This window comes from Delphinapterus leucas, chromosome 6 (genome assembly GCF_059928025.1).
Source record: "Delphinapterus leucas isolate spDelLeu-1000000601 "Yukka" chromosome 6, BTC_Dleu_Yukka2, whole genome shotgun sequence".
NCBI classification, from domain to species: Eukaryota; Metazoa; Chordata; class Mammalia; order Artiodactyla; family Monodontidae; genus Delphinapterus; species Delphinapterus leucas.
The window spans coordinates 37,447,398-37,471,041 of NC_143134.1; the positions used below are offsets into that span (position 1 = coordinate 37,447,398).

The following is a 23,644-nucleotide window of genomic DNA, read 5'->3' on the forward strand; positions in this document are numbered from 1 at the left end:
CAATTTTCTTTATCTTCTCAAAGAACCAGCTTGTAGTTTCATTGATCTTTGCTATTGTTTCCTTCATTTCTTTTTCATTCATTTCTGATCTGATCTTTACGTTTTCTTTCCTTTCGCTAACTTTGGGTTTTTTTTTGTTCGTCTTTCTCTAATTGCTTTAGGTGTAAAATTAGGTTGTTTATTTGAGGTGTTTCTTGTCTCTTGAGGTAGGATTGTATTGCTATAAACTCCCCTCTTAGAACTGCTTTTGCGGCATCCCGTAGGTTTTGGGTTGCCGTGTTTTCATTGTCACTTGTTTCTAGGTATTTTTTGATTTCTTCTTGATTTCTTCAGTGATCTCCTGGTTATTTAGTAGTGTATTGTTAGCCTCCATGTGTTTGTATATTTTACAGATTTTTTTCCTGTAATTGATATGTAGTCTCACAGCGTTGTGGTCAGAAAAGACACTAGATACGATTTCAGTTTTCCTAAATTTACCAAGGCTTGAGTTGTGAGCCAAGATATGATCTATCCTGGAGAATGTTCCATGTGCTCTTGAGAAGAAAGTGTATTCTGTTGTTTTTGGATGGAATGTCCTATAAATATCAATTAAGTCCATCTGGTCTACTGTGTCTTTTAAAGTTTGTGTTTCCGTTTTTATTTTCATTTTGGATGATCTGTCCATTGGTGAAAGTAGGGTGTTAAAGTCCCCTACTATTATTGTGTTACTGTCGATTTCCCCTTTTATGGCTGTTAGCATTTGCCTTATGTATTGAGGTGCTCCTATGTTGGGTGCATAAATATTTACAATAGTTATATCTTCTTGGATCGATCCCTTGATCATTTTGTAGTGTCCTTCCTTGTGTCTTGTAACAGTCTTTATTTTAAAGTCTATTTTATCTGATATGAGTATTGCTACTTCACCTTTCTTTTGATTTCCATTTGCATGGAATATCTTTTTCCATCCCCTCACTTTCAGTCTGTATGTGTCCCTAGGTCTGAAGTGGGTCTCTTGTAGACAGCATATATACGGATCTTGTTTTTGTATCCATTCAGATGGTCTATGTCTTTTGGTTGGAGCATTTAATCCATTTACATTTAAGGTAATTATCAGTATATATATTCCTATTACCATTTTCTTAATTGTTTTGGGTTTGTTTTTGTGGGTCTTTTCCTTCTCTTGTGTTTCCTGCCTAGAGAAGTTCCTTTAGCATTTGTTGTAAAGCTGGTTTGGTGGTGATGGATTCTCTTAGCTTTTGCTTGTCTGTAAAGGTTTTAATTTCTCCATTGAATCTGAATGAGATCCTTGCTGGGTAGAGTAATCTTGGTTATAGATTTTTCCCTTTCATCACTTTAAATATGTCCTGCCACTCCCTTCTGGCTTGCAGAGTTTCTGCTGAACGATCAGCTGTTAACCTTCTGGGGATTCCCTTGTATGTTATTTGTTGCTTTTCCCTTGCTGCTTTTAATATTTTTCTTTGTATTTAATTTTTGATAGTTTGATTAATATGTGTCTTGGCATGTTTCTCCTTGGATTTATTCTGTATGGGACTCTCTGAACTTCCTGGACTTGATTGAGTCTTTCCTTTCCCATATTAGGGAAGTTTTCAACTATAATCTCTTCAAAATATTTTCTCAGTCCCTTTCTTTTTCTCTTCTTCTCCTGGGGCCCCTATAATTTGAATGTTGGTGCGTTTAATGTTGTCCCCGAGGTCTCTGAGACTGTTCTCAATTCTTTTCATTCTTTTTTCTTTATTCTGCTCTGTGGTAGTTATTTCCACTGTTTTATCTTCCAGGTCACTTATCCATTCTTCTGCCTCACTTATTGTGCTATTGATTCCTTTTAGAGTATTTTTAATTTCATTTATTGTGTTGTTCATTATTGTTTGTTTGCTCTTTACTTCTTCTAGGTCCTTGTTAAATGTTTCTTGTATTTTTTCCGTTCTGTTTCCAAGATTTTGGATCATCTTTACTATCATTACTCTGAATTCTTTTTCAGGTAGACTGCCTATTTCGTCTTCCTTTGTTTGGTCTTGTGGATTTTTACTTCGGTCCTTCATCTGCTGCCTATTTCTCTGTCTTCTCATTTTGCTTAACTTACTGCGTTTGGTGTCTCCTTTTTGCAGGCTGCAGTTTCGTAGTTCCTGTAGTTTTTGGCGTCTGCCCCCAGTGGGTAAGGTTGGTTCAGTGGCTCCTTGAGGCTTCCTTGTGAAGGGGACTGGTGCCTGTGTTCTGGTGGATGAGGCTGGATTTTGTCTTTCTGGTGGGCAGGACCACGTCTGGTGGTGTGTTTTGGGGTATCTGTGAACTTAGTATGATTTTAGGCAGCCTCTCTGCTAATGGGTAGGGTTGTGTTCATGACTTGCTAGTTGTTTGGCATGGGGTGTCCAGCACTGGAGCTTGCTAGTCGTTGAGTGGAACTGGGTCTTTGCGTTGAGATGGAGATCTCTGGGAGAGCTCTCGCCCATTGATATTATGTGGGGCCAGGAGATCGCTGGTGGGTCAATGTCCTGAACTTGGCTCTCCCACCTCAGAGGCTCAGTCCTGGCACCTGGTTGGAGTACCAAGTGTCAGCCACATGGCTCAGAAGAAAAGGGAGGGAAAAAAAGCAAGCAATCAAGAAAAAAATAAATAAAATTAATAAAGTTATTAAAATAAAAAATTATTAAAATTAGGAAGGTAATAAAAAAAGAAAGAGAGCAACCAAACCAATAAACAAATCCACCAATTATAACAAGCATTAAAAACTAAATTAAGATAATCATAAAAATCAGAAATTAGTCATTCGCATACAGCAAACCCCAAGTGTACAGTTGCTCCTAAAGTCCACCACCTCAATTTTGTGATGATTCGTTGTCTATTCAGGTATTCCAGAGATGCAGGGTACATCAAGTTGATTATGGAGATTTAATCCGCTGCTCCTGAGGCTGCTGGGAGAGATTTCCCTTTCTCTTCTTTGTTTGCACAGCTCCTGGGGTTCAGCTTTGGATTTGGCCCCGCCTCTGCATAGAGGTCTTCTGAGGGCGTCTTTTCTTCCCTCGGACAGGAGGGGGTTAAAGGAGCCGCTGATTAGGGGCCTCTGGCTCACTCAGGTTGTTGGGAGGGAGGGGTATGGAACGTGGCGTGAGCCTGAAGCGGCAGGGGCTGGCTTGACATTGTAACAGCGTGACGTTGTAACAGCGTGACATTGTAACTACTCTGGCAGTGGTGGGCTGCACAGGCTCCCGGGAGGCGAGGTGTGGATAGTGACCTGTGCTTGCACACAGGCTTCTTGGTGGCTGCAGTAGCAGCGTTAGCGTTTCATGCCCGTGTCAGGTGTCCACGCTGATAGCTGTGGCTTGCGCCTTTCTCTGGAGCTTGTTTAGGCAGTGCTCTGCCCTCTGTGGGCAGACAGGGAGGGAATCCCCTCTTCTCCCGTACCCGGAAACAATGGTCTCTTGCCTCTTAGGCAAGTCCAGCCTTTTTCTCGGACTCCCTCCTGGCTAGCCATGGTGCATTAGCCCCCTTCAGGTTTTGTTCACGCAGCCAACCCCAGTCCTCTCCCTGCGATCTAAGCGCCGAATCCTGAGCCTCAGCTCTCAGCCCCCACCCGCCCCTGCAGGTGAGCAGACAAGCCTCTCGGTCTGGTGAGTGCTGGTCGGCACCGATCCTCTGTGCAGGAATCTCTCTGCTTTGCCCTCTGCATCCCTGTTGCTGCGCTCTCCTCCATGGCTGCGAAGCTTCCCCCCACCCCCCCGTCCCCACCAGTGAAGGGCCTTCCTAGTGTGTGGAAACTTTTCCTCCTTCACAGCTCCCTCCCATTGGTGCAGGTCCCGTCCCTATTCTTTTGTCTCTGTTTTTTCTTTTTTCTTTTGCCCTACCCAGGGGCGTGGGGATTTTCTTGCCTTTTGGGAAGTCTGATGTCTTCTGCCAGCGTTCAGTAGGTGTTCTGTACGAGTTGTTCCACATGTAGATGTATTTTTGATGTATTTGTGGGGAGGAAGGTGATCTCCACGTCTTATTCCTCCACCATCTTGAAGGTCCTCCCCCAGTTATGTTGTTGTTTTTTAAAGAAGATGTTGGGGGTAGGAGTTTGTTAATTAATTAATTTATTTTTGCTGTGTTGGGTCTTCGTTTCTGTGCGAGGGCTTTCTCTAGTGTGGCAAGCGGGGGCCACTTTTCATCACAGTGCGCGGGCCTCTCACTATCGCAGCCTCTCTTGTTGCGGAGCACAGGCTCCAGACGCGCAGGCTCAGTAGTTGTGGCTCACGGGCCTAGTTGCTCCGCGGTATGTGGGATCCTCCCAGACCAGGGCTCGAACCCGTGTCCCCTGCATTGGCAGGCGGATTGTCAACCACTGCGCCACCAGGGAAGCCCCCAGTTATGTTATTTTGATCCTCAGTTGCTTTCCTTAGATCTGTAGGTTCCCTTTTCATCTCACTTGATTGCTTTGTTATCTCAATTTTGAGCTCTTGTTTTATTGATATCTTCTTATTAAGGTGTTCCGTAGCTGGAAGCAATTGTAAAGGGTGGCTTCTCTCTCTGTGTTATATTCTCTTCTAGGCTGATCTATTTGTCTTCCTTCTGTAAGCCTTTTGTTGTTGTTGTTTTGTTGTTTGTTTATATTGTGGTTTTATTATTTTGCTTCATGTTGCAGGTCGTATTACTGGGCAAGGAGACTCTCAGATACAGGGGAAGTATACTGGGTGGAGCTCTTGGGACCCACTCCTGTTGGGGAGTGAGGGAAGCAGGATTAGGTAGAGGGAGAAGCTGGGCTGTGCTTTATCACAACAAAGCCTGATCCCAGGCCCTCTGGAGCTGGAAGGGCTCTACAGAGTTGTCTTGAATTGGGGTGAAAGCTCCTGGCTTTTATACCCCTGCACAGACACACAGGCTTGGAACACAGGCTGCTCTCAGGCAGTGGGGTTGCTATTGGCAAGGCAGCTTTCTTCAGCTGAGGTTGCTCTTGAGCGACTGGGGAATGAGTGCTTCAGTCCAGAAGACGGTGTCTGGGTGGCACATCCGGCATCCATTAGAGTTCATTTTATTCTCACAGTGGTGCTGGTCCAGACAGTCATTCAGTTTTCTCTGTTAAGGTAGGTTGGTTCTTTATTCTTTTCTTACCCTATCTGAAATAGGTATGTTTCCCTTTGACATACAGATTGAGGGCTGAGGTGTTGCTGTTGGTGGTGGTGGTGGTGGTTTTTTAGGTGATATTCCCCCTTTTTTGGTGGACCGAGAGAATGACTGGGAGCCAGTGAAGGGCTGGAAAATGAGTGAGCACGGTGAAGTGATGTGCTGCCTTGTTAAGTATGGTATGAGGTAGGGGTTAAGATTCTGATTCCAGTTACCTAGGGCCATTTCCCTACTGCTTGCATGGTCATCTTTGTCATGAATCAGGTTTCCATAAAGCTATGTATCTGTCCCCATCTGTGTTCTCTTGCTTTGTCCTGTTAGACTATCATTGTGCAAATACCGCACTCTCTCATTTATTGTAACTTTAAAATGAATCCTGGGGACTCCTCTGGTGGTCCAGTGGTTAGGGCTCCGTGCTTCCACTGCGGGGCACAGGTTCAGTCCCTGGTCGGGAATCTAGGATCCCTGCATGCAGTGTGGTGCAGCCAAAAAAAAAAAAAAAGAATCCTGGCATCCAGTAGAGTCATTCCTCCAACTTTGTTTTTCTTCAGGATTATCTTGGATCATGTTTGCTTTTTGCCTTTGCATTCAGTCTTAGGATCAGTCAGTTTCCACAAAATACTTGCTTGTGTTTTTACAGAGAGATTTGATTTTATAGGTCAGTTTGTGGATAATGGTTCACTGCAATATTGATTCTAATCCATGAAATTTATTTAGGGCTTCTTTAATTTTTTAAATATTGATTTATAGTTTTCTATGTAGAGGTATTTCTTGGAAATCTTTTATTAGATTTGTACCTGGGTATATTATTTTGAAAAAAGGAAAACTGTATGATGAATCTCCATGTAGCCATCATCCAGTTTCAACAACCTTGTTAAATTTATATCACTCCTCCTCTCAATCCCAACCTCTCCCCCAAGATTATTTTGAAGCAAATTAAAAATGTATTGTCATATGCATTTCAATATGAATTTCTGAAAGATAAGAGGGACTTTTTTGTTAAAAAAAAAACCCTACCACCCCAATATTATTTCATGCCTAAAAAAGTAAAAATAATTCCTTATTACCATAAAATACCCAGTTAGTGTTATTTGATGTTTTTTGGGTGCTATTGTAAATGAATACCTTTAAAATTTTATGTTCTTTGTGTTTTTATGATATATAGACATAGAAATGATTTTTTTCGTGTGTTCATCTTGTATCCAGTAACCTTGCTAAAGTTATTTATTATTTCTAGTAATTTATCCCCAGATTACTTTAGCTTTCTACATATACAATTGTGTTGTTTGTTAATATGACAGTCTGCCTCAAGGGGCAATAGAAGTTTGCCAAGTTTAGCAATGATCAGTTTAAAAAATGGAAAAGAAATGAACAAACGAAAAGTGAACAAATTTGACAATTTCACTAAGACTGAAAAAAAAGTCTAAGACTTTTTAATAACTCCTATCATTATGTATTGTATATTGTCTTCAACTTTTTTATCAGTTGCTAATATTATTTGTTATTCTATATTTTTTGTAGTTTCCCATCACCAGTTGTTCTTGGAATTGGACAGGTAAGTGAAAAAAAAAATTACCCTCTTAATTAGTTGTCAGTACACATCATGAAATTTTAAGTGCTTTTGTTTAAGACTGTGATTTACGAACTTGTTCAGCTGGCAGAGGACCATGGTACTTTTGGTGAAACAACATGAAGTATTGACACACATCTTATTTCATTTTACAATTTAGGAGCAGTTGTATTTGTAGGAAAAAACAACTAATTTTAACTTCCTTAATAGAATTTAATTACTCTAAAGCAAGGGGGCAGCAGACTGAAAGCCTCCAAGGTCTGCTGGGTAACAGATGAGTGCACACAGTTTAAGCCACTGTGCCTGAGAAGAAAAAGGTTAGGGAGATGAGGTGAGGCCCACTAGGGATCAGGGAAATCTAATTTTTACATCAAACCCCCTAATTTGTAAATGGTGGCAACAGATTCATATTTTCATAAAACTCTCTACAGGCCAAACAAAACATGTTTGCACTTTCCTTCCTGAAGTTTGTGATGTTTGTTCTCAAGTGTAAGGACAAACTTGGATAAACTTTCAAACTTACCCCATTTGGCTGTTTCTGAAATTTTCTGTTAATATTAATTTGTGGCTCTTTTACTTTTTTGGTCATATGCTGATGATTTCTAGTAGGCACGTGGTAACACAGGCACCAAAGTTTTTTTGTTTTCGTTTTCCTTTAGTCTATAAGGAGAAAAACTTAAAATTATAAAAATTGTATCTGTTAACTAAATTTTAAATTGTGAATCTGGAATTTATATGATTAAACATTATTCTAGTTAAACGTTTCGCTAATAAGGTACTCTTTGCACATCATTTTAGGGAGAAAAAAATCATGAGGAAACAATATCTTTCCTTAAGGTCAAAAAATTTATATCTTTATGGTTCAGTGTGAAAATATGTTAAAAAGTACTTTAAAAGATCAATAATATGTGGTAATGTGCCCTTTGTAATGCCCAAGACAAATAAATTCACTGGATTGTACTCAATTAAGGTAAAAACGTTTATGATTTGCAATTTGTGGGGGAAGAAGCCAGCAGACCAAATTTTAAAAGTCTGAATTGCAGAATATTTTAAACAAGTGTTGGTAAATTTCTGTAAGAATTATAAAGTAAGTCATATATACAAACTACAATTATAATTCAGGGTGGGCTTGTGTTATATAAATCTATTATAAGTATTAAGTTTGTACACTCAGGCTCAAGGTTTAGGATGATAATCATTTTGAAGGAGACCTTAAATTTTTGCATCCTAATGTGGAGAAAAGTAAGTTCTAAAATGTGTGTAGAAAGATGATATTAAAACTTTTTATTTTATAATAATAATCTGGAGTATTTCTGATATACCTGGTGTAATCCAGATTAATAGCATTTGAATGAGATGTTTTTGCAACACCGGCTAGATTGGAGAGAAAAATAAATCCCTTTTAAAGTTTGTTTTCCTCTTAATTTGACTTTTGTGTTATAGAAACATTATACTTTACAAAATATGTTTATGTGTGGAGTTTGCCTCCCTTCCCCCTTCCTTTCATCCCCACACTTACTTTCTGGGGTAAGGTGACCATATATATGCTCAGTACATAGGAAGGATGGTCTAGGATCGACAAGCAGCCTCACCGACTGTGGTCACTCTGGTCAGTTTTGGGGACACCGTTCCTTTTTCCCACTGTTGTCGTTCCTTGAGCCCCTTGAGATATCGTGTATACGTTATATTTGATGTTATACTTTTTGCCTATAGTTCTGGTGCAATCTATATGGTGGCAAGAAAAACAATTTTAATATTTCAAGGAATAATAGGTTTTTTGGAACCCAGAAAATGGACTTTTCAGATATATATATATTTTTGGTGAATCTCTTTTCTTTTGATGATGTATTTGTACCTCACATAGTCTTTCCAGATATTTTGCTGAAGTTTTTCTTTTCCCTTTTCTTTAGATGGCAGTTACCATAATGATACTATATGTGTCCAAGCTAAATAAAGTAATTCACTTCCCTGATTTTGACAAGAAAATTCCTATTAAGGTATGTGATGGAAAGTACATATAGCTATGATGGAAGATGTAGAAATGCTATAGAATTACAAAGTGATCTTAAGAGTACAGGTCCATTTCTATACACATGTGCTTCCTGTTGGCAATGGGTAGAAACTTCTTAATAAAGGTTTCATATCATTCAGCGGTCCACTAATGTAACATAATACTAGTAAAAGTATGTGCTTAGCAATGGATATTAAATGAATACTATGTGTCTTCTGAAATGACAAAGCTTTCTAATAGGAATTGGCAAGCTTATCTGGTAAACGACCAGATAGCAAATAATTAGGCTTTATGGGCCAGACCATCTCTGCTGCAGCTATTCAGCTCTGCACCATGAAAGCAGCTGTAGATGATACATATATAAATGAATCGGTGTAGTTGTGTTCTAATAAAACTATTTGCATAAATAAAAGATGGGTTAGATTTATCTCTTGGGCCCTCCCAATTTGTTGATCCCTGTTTTAAATTTTCATTTTTAGCTTGGATTGATAACAGTTGTGAGTAGAATGATGAATAAACACATTTTGATATACGTAGTTTTTTTTCCACGGTGGAACTAGAAACATGAGAACTGTCATTCCTTCCTGGGAATGTGGAATGGAACTAACTTTTTTTTTTTTTTTTTTTGCGGTACGCGGGCCTCTCTCACTGTTGTGGCCTCTCCCGTTGCGGAGTACAGGCTCCGGACGCACAGGCTCAGCGGCCATGGCTCACGGGCCCAGCCGCCCCGCGGCATGTGGGATCTTCCCGGACCGGGGCACGAACCCGTGTCCCCTGCATCGGCAGGCGGACTCTCAACCACTGCGCCACCAGGGAAGCCCGGAACTAACTTTTTTTTTTTTTTTTTTAAACATCTTTATTGGGGTATAATTGCTTTACAATTGTGTGTTAGTTTCTGCTTTATAACAAAGCGAATCAGCCATACATATACATATGTTCCCATATGTCTTCCCTCTTGCGTCTCCCTCCCTCCCACTCTCCCTATCCCACCCCTCCAGGCTGTCACAAAGCACCGAGCTAATATCCCTGTGCCTTGCGGCTGCTCCGGAACTAACTTTTATTGTACAGTTGCTGGGTGACATGCATGAGGCCAGACATTTAATTCCTAGAGCAATCCCATACGACAGGTGGTATTAAATCGATCATGGTGACATTTTTTGGATTTAGGGAGGTTAAATCAGACTGCAGTTCCTTGAGAGTGAGGACCTCACATGGTTTGTTCACTGTCATGTCTCTCAGGCCTGGAAAAACACTGGCATCTAGCTCTGGATTATTCATCAGGTCGACTAAGCACATGCTTACTGCATCAATAATCAGGGACATCCACAAAAAGAGAAAAACAAAATATTGAAGTATAGGAAAGATATTAACCCAATCATCAAAAGAAAAATCAGAATATTGTTGGGCTTGCTTACACTTAGCTTATAATTTTTAAATACTTTGAACAATTGTGAAATATGATCTAGACATAGGAAAAAAGGCATCATACATGACTGTGTAGTTGAATGAATAATTACCCTTGTAATCATTACCTACGTCATGAGATGGGATCACAAAGTCCTTCTTTACCCACTATTCTGACTTTTGTATTAATAATTTTCTTGCTTTCTTTGTAAGTTTTCTAAATTTGTATGTATCCTTGAATTATGTAGTTTAGGTTTGCCTATTTTTGGATGTTATATAAAGAGAATTAAACTCTGTATACTCTTTTGTATCTTGCTTCTTTCACTTAATATTATGTTGGTAAGATTCATCCACATTGTTGTGTGTAGCCGTATTCTTTTATTTTCATTGTATAAATATATTACAATTTATTTATCTGTTTTACTGTTTATGGTAATTGGGGTTGTTTCTAGTTTGGGCCCTAGAAAAATAAAAAGTACTGTTCTGAACATACTGATAGCTGGATCTTGGTGCACAAGTATTAGTCACCTAAGGCTCCCATAACAAAATACCACAGACTAGGTGGCTTAACAGAAATTTATTTTCTCACACTTCCGGAGGCTGGAAGTCCAAGATCAAGGTGCCAACAGGGTTGGTTTCTGATGAGAGTTCTCTCCTTGGCATATAGACAGCTGCCTTCTCACTGTGACCTCATGTGGCCTTTACTCTGTGCCTATGCACTCCTGGTGTCCCTTCCTCTTCTTATAAGGACACAAGTCCTATTGTATTAGGACCCCACATTTATTACCTCATTTAACCTTAATTACCTCCTTAAAGGCCCTATCTTCGCATGCAGTCACCTGGGGGCTAGGGGTTCAAAATGTGAATTTTGAGCAGATACAATTCAGTCCAAAACAGCACGTGTGCGTGAGTTTTTTGGGAAGCTTATCAAGAAGTGAAACTGCTGACTCCTAGGGTGAGCGTATTGTCAGCTTGAGTAGATAATGGCAAACTCTTCCCCCAAGTGGTTGTACCAGTTCCTACTCCTGACGAAAGTGCATGAAGGTCCCTATTGCTCCTCATTCTTGCCAATCCTTGGTATGCCAGTCATTTTAAATTGTGCTGATCTGGTGGGTGCATAATGACATCTTCTTGGCTTTTATTTGCATTTCCCTGTTTATTAATGAGGTTGAGTGCCTTTTCATTTTTTAGTGCCCATTTGGATATCCTCTTTTGTGAAATACTTGTTCAAGACTTTTGCCCATTTTTCTGTTGGGTTGATGTCTTTTTCTTACTGATTTGTGTAGGAGTTTTAAAAAATATATTAATGATAGTCCTCTTGTTAGTTATATACAGCATTACAAATATATTTCCCCGCTCTGTTTCATATCTTTTTATTTTCTTTATTATGTATTTATGTTGTATTCCTTTATCATGTATTCCTTATCATGAAAAGGAATCTTAATTTTAAAATAGTTAAATTTTATCAGTCTTTTCCTTAATAATTAATCACTATTTTCCTTATTTAGGAAATTCTTCCCTACTCTGAGGTTATGAAGATATTTTTCTAGATAAAAGATATATTGTTTTTCAGAGTTAGGTTTTTAATCTGCTTGGAGTTGATTTTTGTGGATGGTGTGAGGTAATGGTACAATTTCATTTATTTTTTCATTTGTCGCAGACTCAACTGAAAAGTTTATCCTTAATATTGTGCCACTTATATCATGGTACTGTTGTTCACATATATTACTAAGCTCTCCATGCTTTTTCATTTGTCTATTTGTGTTTCTGCCCCATTACCTCACAGTTGTAATTACTATTGCTTTATGCAAAGCCTTGCTATCTGGTAGAGCAAGTCTTTCCTCCTAACTTCTTGGTTCTTCACATTTTTATGTGAATATTAGAAGCAGGTTTCAAGTTTCATGAAAAATAACCTTTTGGGATTTTGACTGGAATTGCATTGAAGCTCTAAAGCAATTTGGAATGAGTTGACATCTTTAAAGTATTGAATCTTTCAATCCATGTACATGGTATACATACCCCTTCTTTAACTGCCCTCAGTAAAGTTTTATAATTTTCTCTATAGAGTTCTAACAGTTTTTGTTAGATTTGTTCTGAGGTACGTCTTTTTTTTTTTTTTTTTTTTTTTTTGCTATTGCATGTATCTTTTAAAAACAGGGGACTCCCCTGGCGGTCCAGTGGTTAGGACTCCATGCTTCCATTGCAGGGGGCACAGGTTTGATCCCTGGTCAGGGAACTAAGATCCTGCATGCTGCGTGGCATGGCCAAAACACCCCCAGATTATTTGGAAAGTTAGAAGTATATCCACTAAAAAATTATTCACAATGTGAAAGTTGAGAGTTATGTTTTATACGGCAGGAACTTTTAGTACTTCAAGCCTGGGAGGCAGCATCTCAGGTAACTGTGAGAGAAGTGCTCTGAGGAGGTGAGGTGAGGAGCCAGGACATATAGGAGTTTTGCAACAAAGGGCAGGTGGTCTGAATGTCAAAAGATTATTGTTAATTAAAGAAAACCGGATATGTCAACTTAAGGAATTTAGAGCTTTTCTATATATGGGAAGATGCAAGAGTCTGGGATCACTGAAATCATTCCTTTGATATGCATCTCAGCTATCTGGGACCAGTATCCTTTGTTTTCATATCCTGAGTTTCCTCAGGGCTCACCAGCTCACCATAGGCTGTGGCTGCAAAGGTCGTGGCTGCAATGGCTGGTGACTGTGACATCCTTTGTTTACTGATATGGCAGGACATATTCCACTTCTCAGGTACATATTTTTATCTTTCTTTTGTATATTGTCTTTGTATCTGCAACATTCTAACTTTCACTTCTTTTACTTGCCATACTGTATAGCACAGGACCTACAGTGCAATGTTGATAGAAATGGAAATGGCATTTTTGTCTGATCTCAGAGGGGAAACTTAATATTCGTCATTAAGTGTATTGTTTGCTGTAGGTTTTTTTGAGATGCCTTTTTCCTGTGTTCCAGTTGCCTTTTGCTGTAGGGACATAGACACTACCTCTGGATGGAAGGGAGTGTCAAAGTCACATTTTAAGAGTATGTGAGAAGAGAGATATTGCTACAGTCTGTTTCTCTTGGTATTTCTGCCAGGTTTTTTGTTTTGTTTTATGTATTTTGAGGCTGTATGATTAGGTGCCTAAATTTTTTTTTTTTTTGATTGCACCTCGCGGCATTTGGGATCTTAGTTTCTCGACCAGAGATAGAACCCGTGCCCCTTGCAGTGGAAGTGCAGAGCCCTAACCACTGGACCTCCAGGGAATTCCCATAGGTGCCTAAAATTTTAAATTAGTTAAATCTTACTGGTGAATTATAGTGTTTAATTATGCACAGTGGAACTCCTCTGTTTCAGTTCTTTTAGTGTTCCCCTGGAATTCAAAACAGGCATAGCTAACTTATCAGATTATAAAGTTGATTAATTAACGCATTGATTAATCAGCAGGGGAATTAGCACAAATAATTTAGCCCATGGTTACCAGAAACTAGAAGTCAGTACTGTCTTTATTTTGAATTGTATATGGAAATAGGGGCAACTGATTCTCTTCAACACCTAAGAACCTCTAAAGTTGTAATATCACCAGCTGTGTGATTGTTGAGTCAGTTGTACACTGTTAACCAGAATTTTGTTGACTGAAAAAAAATGTGCAACGTAAAAGTTGAGAATTATGTTTTATTTTGCGGACAAAACGAGGACTTAAGCCAAGGAGGCAGCCTCTCGGATAGCTCAGGTAGCTCTGAGGGACTGCTCCAAAGAGGTGAGGGAAGGGCCAGCATATACAGGAGTTTTTGCAAAAATGACCAGGTAGTTGGAACTTCAAAAGATTACTGTTAGTTAAAGAAAGCCAGATAGTATCTCAAGCTAATGAATTCAGTGCTTTTCTATGTATGGGAAGATGCAAGAGTCTGGGCTCATTGAAATTATTCCTTTGATGTGACCTTAGCTATCTGGGACCAGTATCCTCCTCCTTTCCATCCTGAGTCTCCTCAGGGTGCACCATGGGGGTGACTGCAGTGACTGAGGGCTTGGCAGTGAGGGCTTGGCAGTGGGCAGCCCGTTTGTCTCCATCCTGAGTTCCCTCAGAGCTCACTTTCAGGGGGGCTGTAGTGGCTATCAAGCCACCAGGCTGCAACATCCTTTGTTTACTGATATGGCAGGTCCAAACATTTTTCATTTACAATGTTGATTAATAAAAGGGAAGGGCCTGGCTCTATTATCCTGCTTATGTTTCTTGAGCAAATTTCCTAATAAAGAAATTCTGTAACTTTTTTGCAGATGACACATAGTATTTAAAAATCTTTCAAAAGGGGCTTCCCTGGTGGCGCAGTGGCTGAGAGTCCGCCTGCCGATGCAGGGGACACGGGTTCGTGCCCCGGTCCAGGAAGATCCCACATGCCGCGGAGCGGCTGGGCCTGTGAGCCATGGCCGCTGAGCCTGCGCGTATCTTTCAAAAGATATCTGAGTTGCACGCTTAGTGTCTTTTTAGTGGAAAAAGAAATGTTGGACTCATCTTGATAGCTATGGAGTATTATATTAGTTAAAAAGTTCTTAAAAGTTATCATATGAGCTTATGAAGGGATTTTTTTTTCGTTTATGGAAGACTAGGTGTTACATTTTGTCTCTTTTTCAGTGTGTTCTGAATAATATTTCTCTTAACAATCAGAAAATAATTCAGGAGCTCAGAGCTCGGTAAACCTAATTCAAGTACAAGCTACATTGTTTAACCTTGGTAGATATTTAATTATTCTAGGCCTTTAAAACAAATAAAGTAACTCCAAAGTAATGTGGCCAGTATACAGAACTTTTTGAAAGTGTCACCAACTGTGTGACACATCAATGGGATATAGACCTTTGCCTTTGTCCAGAAAAGTGCATATATGCATAGATAACAGAAGTTTGCACACTTTTTCAATGGCCTTCTGAATCTCATTCATAAACTATATTTATATAGTTTATAAGCGATAAACACCCATCCTCAACTCACCAACCTGGCTAGGGGTCTCCACCTAAGAGAGGTGCTTGTTCAGAGCTTTCTTTTAGGGAAATAGTCTACTAATGTGGACAAGGTCAAGATTTCCATTTCTATCCAGCCTCCACACCACCACCATGATTATGGATATCACTTCCTACCTACCTATTTTTTGATCACATGGAGAAAGTCATGATGTGTTCTGGATTCTGGAAAATATAGTCATTGCAAGGAAAGGAACTCAGAATGATTTGCTTACTGATGGGGAGTGAATGTCACCATTTTTATATATGAAAGAAAATGTTATTGGAGTACTAACCAAATATTCTTTCTTTTTTTATTGAAGCTGTTCCCTCTGCCTCTCCTCTACATTGGAAACCACATAAGTGGATTATCAAGCACAAGTAAATTAAGGTAGAGTGCAGGTTAATGGTTGATCAGAGTCTTCACTCGTTTGCTTTTAGTGTCACAAAGACCAGCTTTGATTTTTCAAGATATTGCTTGGGCTACATATAGAAGACAATAATATTCCATAATTTAAGAAAATAAGGTAGAGTTTTGAATTTAATTTGATAATGCTTTAGAAATGTTAAAAAGCTGATATATTTTTCTTTATGTTCAAGTCTGAAGATAGAATGTGAGATCTATAGAAATCAAGATAGAGAAGGTATGATTTATTCAGAAAGATTCATTTATACGAATATGGTTCTGTGTAACTTTTGGTTTCATCACAGTTTTATAAAAGCAGGAATATTCTGTCAGATTTGGTGTAGGTCAGCCTTGGTACAAGGAAAAATAAATGACAGACGTTATTTTCACGTATGTGATATATACTTCTGAAATCTGCATTTGCATTTATTTTATGGTCCTTTGACTACTCTGTTAAAAGTCATTGCAAAAATGAAAATAGAAGTGTACAAAGACCAAGTCATCCTATAAATTGGAAAACGTGGTGTGAAATATGTAGACTAATGAACACACATTAGGGTGACAAACCTTATGAAAAAGATGTGAATAATGGGAAAATAAAGTCTGACCAAAGAGTGACAGAAATGGAAGGAAACCTGTTTGTATAGGGAGAGAAGAAAAGTGGCAGGTAGGAGGTAGACCAGAAGGAGAAAGTACATATAAAACTGAGAAATGTGAAATTAGGCCTGTTGCCTTTCACTCTTGTTTGGAAAGGACAGATTGTGGTTGTTGTGAAAAACAAAATGTCCAATACTGTTTTTAGTTACATATTTTAGTTGTTTTGTTGTTTCCTTCTGGGATTAGGACAGGCAATTTTCCTTAATTGTCTTAAATTTGTATTAAAACACCCTGTGGTAGGTGCTATTGCTGTGTTGCTACATATCCTCTTGCCCTGTCTCTGAGCCCACCTGCAGCGTGGGGATGCCTTCAGTTACCCTCATAGCTGCCCAGCCGCACTGGGGGTCTCTGCCTCGCAGATGAGGCCTTCTTGTTTTAGTGATCTTACAAACATCTTTATTACAAGTGTTCTTCAACACTTCTCTACATGCATAGCAGAAGAGGTAAGATGAAGGCTTCTTGGGTGCTGTGGGGGCTTTCAGCAAGTGAGACTGAGGAGGAAGGAAGGAAGATTGCTTATACGTGGTGTCATGTAGTATGTTTCTCTCTCTCCCCTATTTTCCATAGACTGGTAGTTGGTCCTAGAGGCTTGATCAGATTCAGATTCAATTTTTCAGGCAACATCAGTTTATTGGTGATGTTGGGTTCCTTCTACTGCATCACCTCATGGGATACATAATGTTTTATCCCACCTTTAATGATATTTAATGGATCAGTTCCACTTTTAATGATTTTAAGGGGTCAGTCTGGTCCCTTCATTAGAATGTTTCCCATCGATTTTTCCCCTAATGGTTTTAGCCTCTATTGATGATCATTGTCTGGATCCATTATTTCATTTCAAATTGAAAAATGATGATTTTCTAACTATATCACCCCTTCTACATTAATTGTCTAAACTTCCTCAATAAATACAAACTTTCATTCACCATATCATACAGGAAAGGCAGGATAAAGCTTTATTTATAAATGTTCAGAGTAATAAATTAGTGTCCTGTCACCTTCAATATTGAGTTGTTGTTTATTGTTTGTTTTGTTTTTTACCGTCATTATTAACTCATGCATTTTCATTTATTTGAAACAAGTCCCTCATGAGATAGGCATTTTGCAAATATTTTCTCTCAGTCTATGGCTCGTCTTTTCATTCTCTTAACACTGTCTTTCAGAGCAGAAGTTTTAATTTTAATGAAGTTCCACCATCATTTTTTTCTTTCACAGATTGTGCTTTTGGTGTTGTATCTAAAAACTCATTGCCAAACCCAAGGCCATCTAGATTTTCTCCTACATTATCTTCCAGAAGTTTATGTTTTACATTTAGGTATATGATCCATTTTGAACTTAATTTTTGTGAAAGGTATAAGGCCTGTGTCTAGATTCAGGGTTTTTTACGTGTAGATGTCAAGATGTTTGAGCATCATTTGTTGAAAAGGCTAGTCTATCTCCATTGAATGGTATTTGCTCCTTTGTCAAAGATTAGTTGACTATATTTGTGTGGGTATATTTCTGGGCTCTCTATTCTGTTCCATTATTCTATTTGTTTCATTTACTTAATGTTTTAATTCATTATATAAATACTTCTTTTGATGCTCAAATTATACCATCTCAGGTCAGTGGGAGCCTCTTTGAGTTGACTCCTATGTTCTAGAGCCCCAGTAGTCTTTGATTACTTCCTTGCTTCCTGGCACATGATGTCCCAGATTTATTTGGACTTTTCCTGCCATTTCTCCAAGGATCCCCTGGTTATTTTTAGTGTGAGGTTGAGGCCATAGTCTGGGTGCTGGATATATATAGAAGAAAGGGCTAACACAGTATCCTGATGAATAACATGTAGGGTATGAGAAAAAGAAAGACCAGGATGCCTTCATGGTCTTTGGCCTGATGAAGTGGAAGAACAGAATTGCTATTGATTAGGTCTATACCTAGAAGTAGGATTGCTGGGGGTATGGCCATTCTGTGTTTAACATTTTGAGGAACTGCCAGGCTGTTTTCCAAAGTGGCTGTGCCATTTTACTTTCCCACCAGCAGTGTACGAGGGTTACAATTTCTGTACATTCTTGCCAAATTTGTTATTGTCTATCTTTTTGATTATAGCTATCGTAGTGGTTGTGATGTCGTATCTTATTGTGGTTCTGATTTGCATTTCCCTGATGATTAATGATATTGACCATCTTTTTATGTGCTTATTGGTCATTTATATAGCTTCTTTGGAGTAATGTCTATTCAAGTCCTTTGCCCATTTTTTAACAGGGTTATTTATCTTTTTATTATTGAGTTTTAAGTCTTTAGGTATTCTAGATACAGGTCCTTTATTATATATATGATTGCAAAATTTTCTCCTAATCTGTGGATTGTCTTTTTACTCTCTTGATGGTGTACTTTGAAGCACAAAAGTTCTAAGTTTTTAAAAAATTCAATTAATCGTTAAGGTAAAATATACATAACATAAAACTCACCATTTTAACTATTTTTAAGTGGACAGTTAAGTGTCATTAAGTATATTCGCAATCTTGAGCAACCATCACCACTATCTATTTCCAGAAATTTTTCATCATCCCAAACAGAAATTCTGTACCCATTAAACCGAATGCCCCATTCCCCCATCCCCCTGGCCCTGGTAAACTCTATTTTACTTGCTATGTCTATGAATTTGCCTATTCTAGATATTTCATACAAATGGAATCATACAATATTTGTCCTTTTATGTCCAGTTTATTTCAGTTAGCATAATGTTTTTGTTTCATCCATGTTGTAGCATGTATCAGAATTTCATTCCTTAGTAAGACTGTATAGTATTCTATTGTATATATCTATCACATGTTGTTTATCTATTTATAAAATAGATAAACATTTTGGGGAAGTCTGATATATTTATATTTGTTATTGTTGCTTGTGCTTTTGGTATTGTGTCTAAGAGAATTTTGCCTGACCCAGGGTCATGAAGATATAATCCTATTCTTTCATCTAAGAGTTTTATAGTTTTGGCTCCTACATTTAGGTCTTTGATATATTTTTTTTTTTTTTTTTTTTTCACGGGCCCAGCCGCTCCGTGGCATGTGGGATCTTCCCGGACCGGGACACGAACCCGTGTCCCCTGCATCGGCAGGCGGACCCTCAACCACTGCACCACCAAGGAAGCCCCTCTTTGATATATTTTTACATAATTTTTTCTATATAGTGTGAGGTAGGGGTCCAAAATCATGCTTTTGCATGTGAATGTTGAGTTGTTTCAGCATTATTTATTGAAAAGACTGTTCTTTCCCCATTGTATTGTCTTGGCACCCTTGTTGAAAATTAATTGACCGTAATTGGAAAGATTTATTTCTTGATTCTCAATCTTATTGCTTTGATTAAATGTTTATCTTTAAACTAGTACTAGATAATACTGATAACTGTAGCTTTGTAGTGAGTTTTGAAATTGGGTCCACCAACTTTGTTCTTCTTTTTCAAGATTGTTTTGGCTTTCTGGTTTTCTTGCATTTCCACATTGATTATAGAATTAGTTTGTCAATTTCTGGGGGAAAAAAAGCCAGCTGAAATTTTGATAGGACTGTGTTGAATCTATAGATTTATTTGGGAAGTATTTCCATTTTAACAACATTAAGCCTCTGATCCATAACATGGAGTGTCTTTCCATTTAATCTTCTTTCACCTTTTAACAATATTTTGTAATTTGTAGTGTATTACAATTCTTACACTGGTTTTGTTACGTTATTCCTAAGAATTTTGTTCTTTTTGATGCTATCATAAATGGAATTGTTAATTTCCTTTTTGGATTGCTCATTGCTAGTGTATGGAAGTACAGTTGATTTTTGTATATTCATTTTGTTTCCTGCACACTTACTTCATTTGTTCTAATAATATTTTTTAATGGATTTCTAGGGTTTTCTCTGTATATATCATCTGAAAATAGAGACAACTTTCTTTTCTTTTTTCCAAACTGTATACTTTTTTTTTTTTTTTGGCCTAATTGTCCCATCTAGAACCTCAACTACCATGCGGAATAGATGTAGTGGTGAGAGTGAACATCCTGGTCTTATTCCTGATCTTAGGGGGAAGAACATTCAGCTTTTTACCATTCAGTATTCTTATCTGCTTTTATTTTTTGATTATTTTTTTCTTCTTGGCTGTGCTGCATGGCTTATGGGATCTTAGTTCCCCGACCAGGGATTGAACTCAGGCCCTCGGCACTGAGAGCGCAGAGTCCTAACCACTGTACTGCCAGGGAATTCCCCTTATCTGCTTTTAAAAGGCATCATCTAAGAATACTTTTTGAATTTAATGGAAAATAATAAGACTTTTTTTTTTTGTCTTGCTTTGAAAAAGGCAGTTCAGACCAGTCTCATAAGACATTTTTAAGTGAAGTTCCTGAAAATTCTTTCTGCACTGCTCTCTGGTTGTAGTGTGAAACCCCTCCTCAGGTCTGGTCAGGAGGAGCTGCCCACCCCACCCCACAAACGCTGTGGTTCTGGCTTTCCTTTCTTTGGTCACCATCTTCTCAGGGTCACATTGGAAGCAGATGGAGGTGGGTTTTTCCAGCCCTGGCAGTCTGTGGCTGTGCATTGAACTGTGTTCTGGAATCTCTGGGTTTTGAGAGTGGGTGAAAGGTTCATAAGTATTTTTGAAAGGCAGTGAATGTGGTCTCATTACATAAAGTTTTAGGGAAAAATTACCCATAATTTTATCCTCTAACATACTATTTTAAATACTCACTTTCAGTCTTTTTCCATATACAGAATGTATTTTATTACAGTTGTAGACTCTACATAGTTTTGTCACCTCCTTGATTTATTTAATATTCGTTTTCGAAGAGTGGTAAAGTTTTATATTATAGAATTAATGTATAATGTTCCCTCAAGTGGATTTATCATAATTTATTTAATCATTGCCTTGTCTGATACTCAGGTTGTTTCTGATGTTTTTCCCAAAGACATTACTGCAATGAACGTGTTTGTGTACATGATTTTTTTTCTTTCCTTTGGGTTATTATCTTAGGGTAAGTTTCCCAGCAAGAAGTAATTAGGTCCTAGGTTAGGACCATTTAATGACTGTCCACACATAGTCCCAACTTGATTTGTCAAAGGCTGTGTTGGTTCACACTGCATATAATCTTTTAGCACAAACTTTATAGTAGTTGGATAGTATGATGTTTTGAATTGCTAGTAAGTAAAAGTGGCATAAAATTATTAAATCTCCATTTCTTTTTATTATTTAATATGACTTATTAGTAGCATGTGTGATAATTAAGGTTAATTCCTTATATTTAATTTGGAAAATTAATGGGCTTAATTAAAATGTAAGGCATTAAAAAAGTACTTGGTGTCTGATGATATTATACTTGAATCTTTTCCTGACAGCTTGCCGATGTTCACCGTGCTCAGGAAATTTACCATTCCACTTACTTTACTCCTGGAAACCATCATACTCGGGTGATTTTTGTTTTTCTTCTTTTCCTCTGGTGTCCTCTCCCCACACCCCCACATTATTTTTACCTAGCAAATTCTCAACATCTAGTCATCTTTTCAAATAGTTGATTTGAAGTGGTAGTAGCAATAACTTAAGGGCAAATGGTTTGTTCACTTAAAAGCAGTCTCCTATTTCCATGATTCCCTAAGAATGTAATGAGTGTTTTTTAAAAACAATTATAATTCTACATTAGATAAATAAAATGTGTGTGTGTGGTCAAAAATGATAAAAAGAAACCCCAACAACCCCAAAACAGATGTAAATCTGTTTCTTGAGCCAGATGGAATATACACTGATTTTGGAATGTAGAGGAAAAGTTGTCCACATATATAGTATAGAATAGGAGTAGCAGAAAATCAGGGAAAATTCATTCTGATGCAGTAAGTATGATGTAACATCAGAATAAATTAATTTTTATAATGTTGGTTTAAAAATTTCTCATAAAAATGCTCAGGCTGACATCTAAAAAGGTGATTCTTGATTTTGCTGTGGAGACTATTTAATGATGAAATTTGGATGATGACCCAGTGTTTTAAGTTTTACTATTGAATTTTATCTTAATCTTTGCATGCTTGATTAAAGTACATACCAACTAGACCCACCAGCAGGAGCTCTTCTGCATTTTGTCCCAGCGTCTTTCTAGTGAGAACAGAGAAAATACATTTGTAATTAGATTAAGACAACTACTTAAGAAATAAAGTAAATTTGATCTGATTTCCTAATCCATTTAAGGTACCTTTAGTACTCTTTTTACATAAAGCATTGTCCATTAGATTTTAGCTATAAAACTGTTAACAATGTCTATTTGCAGTTTATTTAAAAATATAATCTATATTTTTTCCTCTCTTCCTCCTTTCCTTATCTATCTATCTATCTATCCATCTGTCCATCTGTCTGCCTACCTATCTATCCATCCACTATTTATTTATTACAGGAAACAGTATTCCTTGAACATCATTGTCAGTGTCTTTGCCATCATTCTTGGTGCTTTCATAGCAGCTGGGTAAGACTTTGGACTATTTCTGCTCAATAACTCCTTTGTGTCTTTGACAATAGGCCTGGCCCCCTCCTCATTTTTCATTTTCCATCTGGCTGCAGTTGAATTGAGCAGCCAAGAGACAAATCTGTTGATGTTAGTGGAATCCCCATGTGTTCCTATGAAAGTCAAACTGGGTTCCAAGTTGGCCAGAACATTTCTGAGAAATATATAGAGTGAGCATTACAAGGTATTAATACAGCTTTTCTTCATAAAAGGAGTAAACTGTATACATTTATTACTGAATGTTTGTCTTCAATATAAAAATTTTACAAAGAATTTTGAAAAGTTCTTAGGCATTTGACTAAGAATAACAGATTTATAAAGCCCTTGTAAGCTGATTTGTTTTATCATCGTGTGATGCCTTATTGGTCAATATTTCCAAGGATGGAATACTCTCATTAAATGTTTGGGACATGAGCCAATACCAGTGCATGACTACTATCTTATTCATTAATATACCTGACCAGGAATAAGGGCTCCAAGTTTGCATTTGAAAGCAGGCGCTCGGACTCCTTTTATTAGCATAGTGGTTAAAGCATGTGTGCAGTTACCTTCCTTGGTTTGAAACTTAACTTCTGTCAGCTATTTCTTAGCCTCTCTGTGCCTCAGTTTCCTCATTTATAAGGTATAAATGATACAGTTGGCCCTGTGTGTCCAAGGCTTCTGCATCTGTGGATTCAACCAACCGTGGATCGAAAATATATATATTTTTAAATACCAGAAGATTCCCCAAAGCAAAACTTGGATTCACTGTGCACTGGCAACTATTTACATAGCATTTACATTGTATTAGGTGTTATAAGTAATCTAGAGATGATTTAAAGTATATGGGAGGATTATGTAGGTTATATGCAGACGCTGCACATCATTTTATATAAGGGACTTGAGCATCCGTAGATTTGGGTACCTGCATGTAGAGGGCGTGGGGGTGTGGGGTACTGGAACTAGTCCCCCGTGGATATGGAGGGATGACTGTAATAGAAAAGAAAAACCTATG

General features: G+C 38.0%; 1 protein-coding gene across 5 annotated transcripts in view; it reads left to right on the forward strand.

Moving 5' to 3' along the window:
- SLC35D2 (solute carrier family 35 member D2) overlaps positions 1-23,644 on the forward strand; it is a 53,939-nt gene that overhangs the window by 10,083 nt on the left and 20,212 nt on the right. For 3 of the 5 annotated variants that reach the window (XM_022558902.3, XM_089913014.1, XM_022558905.2), the window contains exons 2-6: positions 6,616-6,649; positions 8,575-8,661; positions 15,409-15,476; positions 21,500-21,571; positions 22,543-22,611. In XM_022558902.3, the coding sequence (XP_022414610.1) occupies positions 6,616-6,649; positions 8,575-8,661; positions 15,409-15,476; positions 21,500-21,571; positions 22,543-22,611 (330 nt within the window). The remainder of the gene's footprint in view (positions 1-6,615; positions 6,650-8,574; positions 8,662-15,408; positions 15,477-21,499; positions 21,572-22,542; positions 22,612-23,644) is intronic. The other 2 variants (XM_022558903.3, XM_022558904.3) reach the window with 2 other exon arrangements.